At 36.7% G+C, this 13,720-nt stretch overlaps 1 protein-coding gene across 1 annotated transcript in view; it reads left to right on the forward strand.

Annotated features, from left to right (window-relative positions):
• The first annotated feature begins 621 nt into the window (after nt 1-621).
• NAALADL2 (N-acetylated alpha-linked acidic dipeptidase like 2) overlaps nt 622-13,720 on the forward strand; it is a 792,831-nt gene continuing 779,732 nt past the window's right edge. Inside the window, 3 exon segments of the mRNA XM_024755137.1 lie at nt 622-784; nt 7,487-7,538; nt 8,358-8,861. Of these exon segments, the coding sequence (XP_024610905.1) occupies nt 622-784; nt 7,487-7,538; nt 8,358-8,861 (719 nt within the window).

Below are 13,720 nucleotides of genomic sequence, written 5' to 3' on the forward strand. Positions count from 1 at the left end.
GTGTTTTAAAATAAAGCACTTACAGTTTGTAGAAACCTGTTGATACTTTTTGAAGAGTAAAGATATTTAAAAAGTAAGCCAATGAAGCACCTTTGAAAAAACTGAAAAATAGAGTGCGTAGTGGTATTATGTAGGTAAAAGCTTCATCTGTCTGTTCCCAGAAATCCAAGAGCCATAGTCAAAAAGCAGCAAGTTAAGATTATTCACGTTGGCTGAAAGGATGGAAAATTGCTGTGTATCTATCAAGCTAAGAGTCTCCTCTTGGCAGACAGCTCTCGGAGCGGAGCAGTGACTGTATTGACATTTTAACTCTTGACACTCTCGAAGCCCTCTTAGGCCCATGTAAACCACACGTAGTAAGGGTGGAACAAAGGTTTTGAATGTCTGAAAACAGGACAGTGGCAGGTTGAATGTGAACTGTAGCTTTCAAGTTCTAAGCACAGTTGTTTTGCTCAGAGCAATGGACTTGGAAGCAGTTCTCCCTTATTTACAAACTACAGGGCCAGGAAACATCAGTGTCTGCTAGGGCACTGTCGAGAGCAAACCACAGAGATCTTTTAGGTCCTGGAGTCTGAGCAGCCCCCGGGGATCTAAAGATCAAGGCAGGATCATTCAGATTTAATGGACATCGAGACTCCTGGTGTTTGTAGTCATACTGGTGACAAACCAGGGACAAATAAACCCCTCAGATCTCTGGAGTTGTTAACATCATACCAACTTTGGGAACTTTCAGAGAGTCTGAATGTTGTAATATTTAAAAAGAGCAGGTTTGGGAATTTGACAGGTCGGGTGTGATACTCCAGCTGCTTGTACTTTAATAGCTGTGAGAACTTGGGGAAATGACTTAATCCCTCAGTCTCAGATACCTCATCTGTAAAATGGGGATAGTAATAGTACTTATCACATAGGATTGTTTAATTAAACGACAGTATGTATGTAAAGTGCTAACCTTCTAGTAAGTCCTGGATCATTTTAAGGGCCCAATAAATCATCTATTAGCATATGATTTTGGATACCATAACATGGGCATGGTTGTATATCCAAATCCAGGAGTAAAAGATAAAAAGGAGACACACGGATTTCTCTGACTAGATAGAGAAAAATGCTGATAGCTTACCAACATGGAAATTGGCAACTACAAAAAGAGATAACTCAGAAAAAAAAAAATAAACTCTTCAGCTAAGACTGACAGCCTTGTGATTACCAAGTGAAATTAGGGGAAGGCTGAGTGAGCCTCAGAAGACCCCACAGATGCCCTTCTGCACCCTGACTGCAGTGAAGCTTAACTACAGTAAAACTCAATTTCAGTGGCTTTCCTTAGTCAGACTATCGGAGTTTTTTTCCCTCTACTCTTCTTTATTTTATGGTTTGTGGTGTCATTTATCTCATGTATGTGCATATCTAATGTAAGCCACATCCATATTCTGAAGGGTAAAAGAATGTAAATTCTGTAGAAGTAAATAAATACTCTAAATACTTTACTATAAATGGAAATGATGACCAGGAAGAAAAAAAAGAAGACACTTTAGAATCTAGAGGGAAATCAGACACTAAGAGGACCAGGAAAGGAGTCATAGAACTGTTTACACATCCCTAGATAGAGTTTTGTGATGTTAGTGGAAATTGAAACTCCCATGATAGTTCGAACATTTAGTATTATATAGAGTATCCACCTGTTCAAGTAACCCATAGAATGCACTCAGGTCATTTAAATTAATTCTTCTCTTTGCCAAGTTCTATATTGAATTATATCATTCTAATATTGGAAAACCTTACTGTAAGTACAGGAGCTCTCAGGTGGGCCCAACTAACCATTCAGTTAGAGTGTGTTACACAAATTGCTGTTACATACAGGTACCCAAAGAAAGGCAGGCCCACTCAGGGAACTGGCAGGTGGTCATACGTATGCAAGCGATATAAAACACATTTACACAAACCTGCTGGATTTCATCAAGTAATTTTCCCTCAGATGGTTTTGACTTCATTTTGCAATTTAAAGCTCATTAATTTGGCATCTTAGAAGCACACCTTTTACATGTCATTTAGAGATCAAGGTAACTCAGGCCTCAGAGTTAAGTTTTAATTTTATACTCTCCAGCTTAATGATCTGCTCTGCCTAAACTGAGTGTGCTCTTACCTGTTTCAGGGTAGGCTTGGCCTAATTTTTTTTTTTCTAAAAATAAAGCACAGATAATAACTCCCCCTTACTTTATAGACTCTTTATTCAGCTAGTGAAGCATGAACAATGAATAATTATTGTCATTTCTTTTATGCAGTTAATATACAAATTTGCAATAAGGCATCCTTAACCACCTTTCCAGACACTGTAACAATGGCTGAGGCCATTTCACAAAACTAGATGGGAAAAATAATCTCATTATACTGAAAAATTAAGTCAGAGAACAGTCTTCTGAATTACTCTTTTTATAGTTTTATCTTTGGCCCTGCTCTCAAGCTGAGACCGTTAAAGCTTTCAACAACAAAAATTTATTCCACAAATATGGGCTTTATTTGTACAAACTAGGTTCATACTGAAAAATTTATGTCAAGTGTTTTCAGCCTATAAGGAATATCCTTAAACTTAAATTTAAAAATCCCTCTGGGCCCTCCTGGTTCACTGGTGCAGCATCTAAAGTAATGCTGCACGAAGGTGCATAATGAATACCTTTTGATGATGCACTGACATTTCTAAGAAATGCCTTTGCCTCAAATCAATCTGCTCCAACCAGCAAATGATTTGATATTCAAAGCTTCAGGAAACATTATATGAATATATTTTTTTCCCCATTGTACGATAAAGATTCAATCATAGAGCTGTCATCGGAAATTGAGATTATGCCTTATGTTTTCAAGTTAATCTGCCAGACTCATTTATTTATTTTACTTGTAAAATAACTTTTACAAGTAGAAAAGGCTTTAGATGTGTTCGTAGTTCTAATAAGATCTATACAGTCTTTTATACTGGTTGAGTTAAAATGCTATCGGTATCATCATAGTCAGTGGATCAAGTCAACCACCTACGACAAACATGGTGTTCTACCAAAAACATACATAACCCATGTTCATGATTAATTATCACTAATTCCTGGAACTGTTAAACTGAATTCTTGAGCATTATGGAAAAGCTCTGTTGTTTTTGTAAATTGACTGAAAAGAAAACTCTATAATAACAAGATATAGAATTGGTGGTTGCAAGTAAAATGTAATAATGACTTTTATGTACATATTAGCCACACTTCTTTCCTATCTATCTGAACCACAGCTAATGACGAACAGATGCTTCCCCTTCAGAAGTGCTTGAGCGCGCTGCTCCGTCTCTCATTATCTCCAGGTTCTTGTTATTGAAACTTAAGCCCTCCGGTCATAATTTAATTTCGTTAAGTCTGTATTTTAAAATTGTAAGTGCCAAATCCTTCTATTTTCCTAAACTCTATAGAATTTCTGGGGTGGTGCTTTGTTAGTGGATCACTTACACCATGTTAGACCTTGTTATAAGCATCTTTAATAATTTGTATCATTTACTCATGGTAATGCTGCAAATACAGTGCTCTTATTATTTCCACTGTACAAATAAGGGATTTAAGCATAAAAAGATTAAGTGACTGGTCTAAATTACATAGCAGAGCTAGGACTTGAACCAGGTAGTCTGACTATAGAGTCTGCTAATTTAGAGATCAATAAGGTCAGGGCATTCATGTAATAAATTCCCTCATTGTGATTGCTGAGCAAGATAACGTGTCATAATCATATTTCTAAGTGACATTTGTAATATATAACTTATTAAAATGAAACTTTTGTTTAACATGTATTTATCATCTAAAATATTTGCCAGCTGTTGTGTTGTTAGATTTGCAGCATCCAGAGACTGTATTTTATATGTTGAAATTTCAGCCTATTTCTGTATTCATCTTTTATTTCTACATAATTTACTTAGTTTCAGCAAGTAAAAATGTGTGAAACAAAGCATTCGGAAGCATCAATTTATTTTAAACTACCCATATGCTTAGTAAAAATACAACTTCATTTTTTATTGATCTAAGCTTGTCATAGTATAGAAGAAATACCTTTTAGTTCATCTTGTATTTGCTTTCTTTTCCTTAGAAAAGAATAAGTGTATATAAATGATAAACTTTTGAGTATATTGAATTTTAATAACAATTTAGCCTTCATTGTGGGCCTGGGTGGGAAAGGATCTCACCTAAGCAAATAAGATATGTTGAAAACATGGGGAATGTATTGTACTTTTCATAAAAATTGCATTTTATAAAAATAAGTATAATATAGAATGTACGGATGCTACAAATATTTCTGTTTTAAGAAATGTAGCAAGTTTCTATGACTGGTCTACACCTAAGTACATATTTTTGAGGGAAACATTCATGTGGTAGATTCCAAAATCTACTACATGTATTTTTTAAATTACTCATATAGGGTAGCTATAAATAATATGACAATATAAATTAAATGAATCATGTACATCAGTTACAGAAAATATATGAAGTTTGGCATAATTATGCAATCGTACCTAAGACATGCTGATTTCGCTGAAGATTTCTTTTTATAATATAAAATTTCCGTTGTGGGAATTTGAAAGTTCTCTTGAAAAAAGTGTGGTATTTCCTTTACTTGACCTCATGGGGAGTAGTTTTTAAAGAAAGCTACATTCTTTGTGGGACAAATGAAATAATCGGTGCTTACTTTAAATATGTTATTAGTTTTATTTAATAGTTTGTTACTCAGTTTAATTTTTGAGGAGTTCATTTTAAATACCTTAAGTGAAACAAAACTGTCAGGGCTGAGGTTTATATTTTTGTAAAAAGCTACACTATTTTCCTTAAGGCAAGATAATTTTAAAGAAATGAATTTCTAATGGATTTCTAATATAAATTTATCAAATAAGTGGTTAAATGCTTCATTATAGATGTCATCACATACTTATTTTCTTGGAATTTTTCCTAAAATCCTTTGGGGTTTTTTTTTTTTTTTTTTTTTACATCAAGTGGCTTGATCTACCCAGATACTGCTCTCCTAGAAGATAGAATTTAGTGTAAATTTATAAATGTGTAATGAGTCCAAAAGTGGTAGTAAGCGTGTCAGGCAGACATCCATCATGGTGAGGAGTTAATATCTGTATCTACATTACATTCTAATTGATGGCTCTGTCTGATGTTTGAAAAGCGTTAAATTGCTGATGTACAGATGATGGAATACCTATTGTCAGGCTAGAAATGAAAACTCTTCCTCATCACTGCAGTTGGTTTGTAAATGATTTGTAGAGAAATGACTTTGAATGTTTGTATTAGAGGTCAGAATTAGAGATTTCAGATTTCTGTAGTAACTCCTGTGTGCCAAGTCTTTCTTGAGCATAAAACACACTCTACAATTCAATTTAAAACAAAAAACAGAAAAAACCCAAAACCTTTAGAGAGACTCTGAGTCATTAAAATGGGAGGAAAAAGTCTAGAAAACTATGTTGAGATAGTGTCTAAGTAAATCAATAATGCATAAACTGAACAGTTAGAGAAGTAAATATCATAATATCATGTCAAGATAGGAATTGGTTGATATTTAAGCCAAACAAGAAAAAAAATTGACTACTGCCAAGATATTGCAGTATTTTGCAATGTACATTAAAAAAAATGGATTGTGGGGTATTTAACCCCACAACTTATTAAGTTACGATTAACTTATTAATCTCATCTTTTTATAAAACCACACATCACCTTGTGTGTCCCCAAACATCACTTTTCTCAGCCTAAAGAATGACTCAACTTTGGACCTCAGCTTCCTCTTCTGTAATATGAGAGAGGTTAGAATCATGGATTTGAAAGGTTACTTTATTTCTACTACCTTCAGGTTTTTCCTGTTCTCTAGTATTGTCTTGTACTATTTTTGTTGTTGTTTTAACCAAGTATGATTTAAAGTCTTCTTCTTCTATCAGTTAATCGACCATCTCCTAACCTGTCTGAATAATTATCACTGACTCCATATATCACTCCTTTTCTCTGCTTGTCTTGATGTGACCAAAGACAGAATTCAAAATAATGCACATTCTTGAATCATCATGGAAACCAGGCCAAGCAGAAAAAAGGGAGAGGAAAAGAGGAAGGAAAAGAGGGAGGGACGAAAGGGGTCTGCAGAGTCACTCCTGAGGCTGTTCTAATACATAGTACCAACTAGTATCTGCATGGTAAGAGTTGCTATGTCATGTGGTACTTTTTAACAATATTTTAGTCTCTACATACAGACTAACTGTAAAAAAAAAAAAAAAACAAAAACGAAAAAAACAAGCAAAAACTTATCATACAAGTGTGTGTGAGTGTACGTGTGTGTGTATTATGCAACCTGCTCCCCTTCTCCACAATGTCCTGCAGAATTATATAATTTCTTCTGCAATATTTAATTCATTTTATTTCTTCCAACAATCCTTGACAATCCTCTCTCCTCTAATACCAGAAATATCCCTTCAAACCTATATAGCCTACATGACACTCAATGGATGTTTTAGGATCACTGTCTCAATTATTCCTAGTGACAGCACTATGATGTTTATATTATCACCATGCCCATATCACAAATGAAGACCCTGTGTTGCAAAGAAGTTAAGCCTTTTGCTTACGGTCACCCTTTCCTAGCTTTTTCTCCAACTCTGGTTCGCAAACCAGTCTGGGTTTTTCAAATGGTCCACGTACCATGCACCGTGCACTTGTATTCCTCTGTGTGCTTATACATTTTCTCCTGCCTGGCTGTTCTCCTCTCACACCCCTGGTGTGTCCTAGTTTAACTCCTCCTCTCTCTCCAGAAGTACCTCAGAAATAACTTTGGGTGGGGAATTATTTCCCATATTCTCTGCTAGAATCTGTCACCCCTGAGTCTCCCTTGTGCTTTGCATATTTTGTGACATACTTGTTTGTTCAAATGTCTGTCTCTCTTATTGAATCATTCCCTACTTGAGGAATAGGGACCCGTTCATCTTTGTTTTCATTGCCTATCCCCATACCTGATACGTATTAGGTACTCATCTTTATTGATTCAGCTCTGGACAAGAATAAATCAAAAATGGTATCGTAGCAGATGAGAAATCTAGTCGGAATTAGAATTTTTATTTTGTAAAGTTTAATATTTAATTGTACTTGAACTCTCTTAAACATTCAGGGCATTTTAATTTATATGGACCTCTGTCAGCCAGGATTGGAATTGTATATACCCATAATTCTGTACATAATGCCACTCCCTTTCATGAAGTCTTTGTTTGTATATTTTTCATTAGAGTTCACTTGTTAACAACCCGCCCTAAGACACTTAGCAAATCAGTTGTCAGCTGAGCTCTGTTTTTCACTCACCACAGTGGGGTCCATAGAAAAATCGTAAAACGTAGTGAGGGACCTTAGAATCCAGCTGGGATGACAAATCTAATACACAGAAAATTTAAGTATAAATACTCCTGATGTGCAACTACAATACACCAGTGTGTTACTGAATACAGACCGAAGACCACTTGTAGTTAATTAGTCCAGTTTTCCTAATACTGCTCTGCAGGATACAACAAACTGTCATCCAAAACTGTGTAGGGGAGAAAAGCCTCCATCTGCCACTCAGTAGCAAGGTTATGAAACTAAACTCTCCTATCCTGGCAAAAGGCTTCCCTCTTTGGATGGATGCCATCCCAGACTTTTATTTAAAGTTCAGCGAGCCAGGCCAATTCATGTCACTAATTCCATAAAACATGTTGGCTTTCTATGGTAGCCTTAAAGTTTTCCAGTCATTCTGATAACTCGTGACTAGGCAATACACCATATTTTGCTTCTTGGATTTCTATAGAGGTGCTACTTAATTTTGTTGTCCTCATTCTTACCCTGAATTTGTGTTTTTAAAATTAGCTCTGGTGATGTAACTGATCCCAGGGTCTTTTTTTTCCCCCCTTAACTTAACAAATCACACTTTATTGCTTCTGTCCTCAGTTTTTCTTAAAAGTGATTTTGAAAATGTATAAGCTTAAACTTGGCTTTCATTGTAATACATTGTCTTTAATGCAGTTGTGCATTTGTGACTTTAATTCTCCTGAGCTTCAAAAGAATAGTGCGTGTTTGTGTGTGTGTATTTTATGTCTTCTCATAGCTTTTGCATCAGGTGCCTTCTACTTTTATTTATTGTTTGTCTTTTTTTCTATAGTAAACATCAACAGCAAAACATAAGATTAAATAATTAATATATGATTTTCTATAGGAATGAAGTATTTCCCCTGATTGAAATCACTAAAATTTTATGAACAGCTAATATAGATTACTGTTTTGTTTTCACCTTGGAGGTTTTCTTTGTTGATTTATTTTCAGAAAATATACTGCTCTTATTTTCACAGGTAAAAAGATGGCCTATCAGAAGGTCAATGCAGATCGAAGAGCTCCAGGACATTCACAGTACATAGACAATGATGACCTCCAAGCCACTGCCCTTGACTTAGAGTGGGACATGGAAAAGGAACTGGAGGAGCCTGGTTTTGACCAGTTCCAGCTAGATAGTGCTGAGAATCAGAACCTGGAGAATTCAGAGACTGCGGACCTCAGTCTTGATCCCATTCAACCAGCAACTTCACCCAAAGGAAGGTTTCAGCGACTTCAAGAAGAGTCTGACTATGTGACCCATTATACAAGATCTGCACCAAAGAGCAACCCCTGCAACTTTTGCCGCCTTTTAAAACTATTTTGCACAGCAAGCATTTTATTTATTTCTGGAATTTTGATAGGCTATTACACACATAAAAACTGCTCTTCAAATGCTACGTCTTCAGGAACACTTGATCTTCAGTTACACCAAGAGATTCTCAAGACAATCCAAGCAGAAGATATTAGGAAGTCTTTCAGGTAGGTATGCAAGAAATGGATGTTGGTGGGCTGCATATTCTGGGAAAGACGTCTTACAGGGAATATCATACTGTGATTTTTCTATTGTTTAAGGTTAGTCTTACAAGCTGAGAAACATAACTTACCAGCAACCCCTTCACAGAGGGGGTGCACGTTTTCAGATTTACGATACTGTAATGCAAATTTATGGTGCTGCTTTAATAGTTGATAATAAGAACCGTAACTACTGTGGAGACTAATAGACTCCAGCCAGTGTATTTTCTCCCTGTTGGGAAAGCCCAGGTAAGCCAAATTGGGATGCAAAGATTGCTGGATGTGTGTGTAATAAAAACTAGGGCATTAGCCATAAGATTGAAATTTTTAATGACATCAGAATAAAATAAACTTGCTTTATGGACTGAAATAACTGACAGAGGTAAGACAAGCACTGCTCGTATTTGGTCCCCTGCATCACTGAGTTTCCCAGTTGAGTATTTTTATTGAAACACATTGCGTTCCATATATCAGGCAATTCTAAAAGGTCACCTCTCTCTTTAAGGTAAGTTTGCATATGACCTCTCTAGCCAGAATGTGTTGTTAATAAGTTAAATGATAAGAAAATATTTTTTATCAGGCCTTAATAATTCTGAATTCTTGGGAAAAGCTCCACTCATGTCATATAGCTATTGGGTAACTTAAATTTTGTTGCTTGATATATCATTAGCATATATGTTTAATTGTAAAGGGTTCCCTAGTTAACATATTTAGAGAAGTGAGGAACTGGAAGAGGAAGATTAGATATTAGCCTCCACATATGTCTTCCATACCTGGCAATAAAGCATAATCCTAGGTGAATCATGTTTGTTGATTGTAGGTAGATGAGAGAGAAGGATACTAGGTCATAAGGATATTCCTTCTGGGTTACACTGACTTATTACCATCAAGATGTTGGCACGTGCATTTCTAGGGATCTTCTAGGGAGCATGCCCACTGAAGATGCATCATTTAATCTGTGTGCTGAAATATCACATGTATTGACGTTGGCAAATTATAATTCTCTTTCTGAATATCACATCTGAATGACTTGTGGGAATTTGTTTTCTACACCCTTCTATGTCTGCTATTTACTGTTGCATAAGCGTCTCTGGATGTGTCATATGCAGATACTAACAATTTCCATGGTATTTCTCAATGTAAAATTACTTACAGTGAATTGAGTGAAAGATATAGCATTGTCTTATAATGAGTGATTGTATCAGTCAGGAGCCAACCATAAAAGAAAAGTCCCTAAATATTTAAAGCAGAGTGCATTTAAAGTAGGGAAATAATTCCATCAGTGATGAAAAACTGAGAGGCCAGTCAGGGGACACTGAGGTAGCCAAGAGATGAACAACAAAATGGAGCCATTACTAAACCTACGCTGGAGAAAGGGAGTTGGGGTAACTTGATGGAAGCTGGAACTTTCTGCATACACAAATGCAGGGGTTGGGCTAGCAGTGGGGATGTAATCTCAGCCAGGGGGTACTACTGAAGACAGAGTAAGAAGTACCATGGCTTCTCCCTTCCTCCTGCCCTCCTACCAGTTGCTCCGTTGGTTGTCTGAACCCAGCACGCAGGCTGCTGACTCAGAGCCTGGGAAAACTCATCCCAAAACATTAAGATCCCTGCAGCAGGGGAAAAGCAAGAGGTCTGTCCAAAAATTAGATCTAACCAGCACAGGGATGTGAGAGAGAGAGGGAGAGGGAGAGACGGAGGGAGGGAGGGAGGGAGAGAGAGAGAGAGAGAGAGAGAGAGAGAGAGAGAGAGAGAGAGAGGGAGAGAAAGAGAGAAAGAAAGAAAATAGAAGAATTCCATAAAATTCTGTCTACTCTAACTTCATGGTAGACATTCATTTCATTACGAAAGTGTCTTCTGAAAAAGGATCCATGGATTTAACTCATTTTTCCTGAGCAACTGTTTAGTTTTTAATGATGGACACAATGAATCTCATAACCTAGCCTGCTTCCCTCTTTACTTTGGCTTTTAGTAAGTTCAGAGTCAAACTTGTATTGAAATCATAAAGAACTTACAGGCATGCCTTTTGTATACTAACTAGTCTGCATATTTTCTCTCCTTATCTTCCTTTGGCTTTCTTTGCCTTATTTTTTTTCCCAGCATTGTAGACAATTTTAAAACCTGACATGTCCTTTTTGTGAATAGGCAGCTGTTCTAAAATGTTGAAAATGTATAATTAAGTAAACATATTCATCATTTCCCTCAGAATAGGAGTTGTATCACCATAAGGCTTATATTCTCTTAAACTCAAAAATCAACAAACTATATATTTAAAAAATATAACCACTGGCAATTTTACTTCTAAGCAATATTCAGTGGTTGGGCACAAATTCACAATTATGTCCTGTCAGCCACAGTTTTTTCCTTGCTGAGATAATAGGTCTTTTTCATCAAAAAATAATATTTTGGTACAAATATGTTTACATAACTTTCTTCGAATTACAACTCTTCATCCAAAGACAACTGTTCCCCCAGTAGTCGTGCTAACCACATGCCTTATTATGATTTCTTGTGTTTACTAAGTCATCCTGGCATTGGCTCTGTACATCATGGGTACCTCCTGTTCCTTTTCATCAATTTATGATCAGTTTTGGGCTCTCACCGATCTACTGTCTTGTTCATCAGTTGCTGTATTTCTTCTCTATTTGTTCTCCATTCCTGCCCGTGCTGTAAGACTATGTCAGTTCTTGCCAAACATCCTAACAGTTATGCAATATAAAAGATACTCTTTTTATAATAGATTAGTTTGCAGACTCCATGAAGGAATGGACCTACTTGCTTTGCCCATCATTAGACTATTGTCCAGCAGACATTGAATCATTATTTTTCTAAGGGAGGAAATGAATGCATGAATAGGTGAGGAACAGATCTGTGTTTAATTCATCAATTTTATTATGTATTCTGAAAATCATTTTGCTTACCATTTAGGTTTTTCATATTATGATTATATTGAAAGTATTATAAATAAAATTTTGATTTATAACACAAATATAAAATACTAAATTATATAGCTATAGTTACTCAGAGGCTATGCTAAGTTCTGATTTTAGATAAGTGACAACTTAAATCAAAACCAGATACTGTAAAAATGCTTTAGCATTTTGATGTCTCATTTTCAGCTGAGGCTTAAATACAATTGCTACTACTAGGACCAGTATGTAGAACTTCGGAGGAAAAACGAAAAAGATGGTATAAAGCCTTGAGATGATGACCCTGTTGTAGCCTAGGAGAGGTTAGAGAAGCTGAGAACTAGGAGAGTGGAAAAAGAGGATTTGGGGAGAAAGCTGCTAATGGTGTTGTAAGTCCCAGTCTTTTCTCTAGGAGGAAGCCTCAAGTCCAATGAAAAAGGGATTTAATAGAACTCCTTGGAAGAACTGGGTGTCTGCCTTTCTACCTAAGAAATCGAAATGACAAGTCACGGACTGGCTAGTTGTGGATAAGATTGCCGAAGAAGAGGTGGTGGTTTGGGGTAGCCTATGGCAAAGTTTCCTTCTAGGGACTGTATCCAAGCAGGGAGAGAGGGAGAGGGGAAGAGGGAGAGAAATCACTATGGTCTAAATGTTTGTGTCTCCCCCCCGCCCCAGAATTCATATGTTGTTGAAATCCTACTGCCCAATGTAATGGTATTTGGAGGTGGGGCTGCTGGGAGGGAGATGCTCAGTTCATGAACCTGGAGCCCTCGTGAATGGGCTGAGATTTTATACAAGAGACCCCACAGGACTTCTAGTCCTTCCGTCATGTGAGGACACAGGGAGAAGGTATCCTTTGTGAACCAGGGAGAGGGCCCTTATCAGCCACCACACCAAATCTGCCAGTGCCATGATCTTAGAATTCCCCGACTCGAGAATTATGACATAATGTTGATAAGCCAACCAGTCCATGGTACTTTGTTATAGCGGCCCGAAACGACTAACAGAAAGAGAGAGATTGCAGGGGAGGAGCAAGCAAGCTTCCTGCATGGCTGAAAAGAACTTACCAGAGACAGAGCTAGAGGTCTGGTCAGATGCCTGGAAGAAGGAAGAAGGAGGTAGAGGAGAGTACATTACTCATGTTAAAGGAAGGTGAGAAATCCCCAGTCATGGGATGGATGTGTGGGTCTCCAAAGAACTGATGAAGCTGGACAAGTAGAAAGTTCAGCTGACTACTCCTGCTACAGTCAGAGTACCATGCCAGTTCTTGAGAGTTCCTGTCCAGTGAGAACCTTTTGCTCCTGCTTTAGCTATTCTCACTTGCTCTGTTGCAACCCTGGAGGCGTCAGAAGCTCTGAGAAAGGAGGTGTAAAAGCACAAAGAGAAGAAACTGACTATTCTCCTTTCCTTGGCTGTAAGTTTCCCAATCTAGAGATGGTCAAAAAGTGGGGAAAAGTTCAAAGTTTTGACTATTAAATGACACTGAACCTTTTAATTACTCACTGGAGGAACTCAGGTCACTTAACAGTGACCAGAATTACTGGGGTTTTAATCCAGAAACAGGAAAACAAACAAACAAACTAACTAACTCCAATTAATATAAATGGGAGACAAAAAGTGCTTTATGATTACATTCCCTGAATCATGCTTGCTCAGTGTAGAGATTACACATGTGCTATTTTTATGTGTAATGTTTTAGAAAAAAATACATTTGAATAATGTGTTGATCCAGAGAATCATTGATAGACATATTGACAGCATATTCCAGTTTATGGACCTAGTTATCCCATAATAAAGCCCACATAAGCCAACTACTTTATATCATGTTGATCAAATAAAAGAAAATCATTTTCAACATTAGCACAGGAATATGAACACCGTGTGTGTGTGTATTAATCAGTCTTCTAATAAGATTCT

This window comes from Neophocaena asiaeorientalis, unplaced genomic scaffold (assembly GCF_003031525.2).
Source record: "Neophocaena asiaeorientalis asiaeorientalis breed wild unplaced genomic scaffold, Neophocaena_asiaeorientalis_V1.1 scaffold188, whole genome shotgun sequence".
Taxonomy (NCBI): domain Eukaryota; kingdom Metazoa; phylum Chordata; class Mammalia; order Artiodactyla; family Phocoenidae; genus Neophocaena; species Neophocaena asiaeorientalis.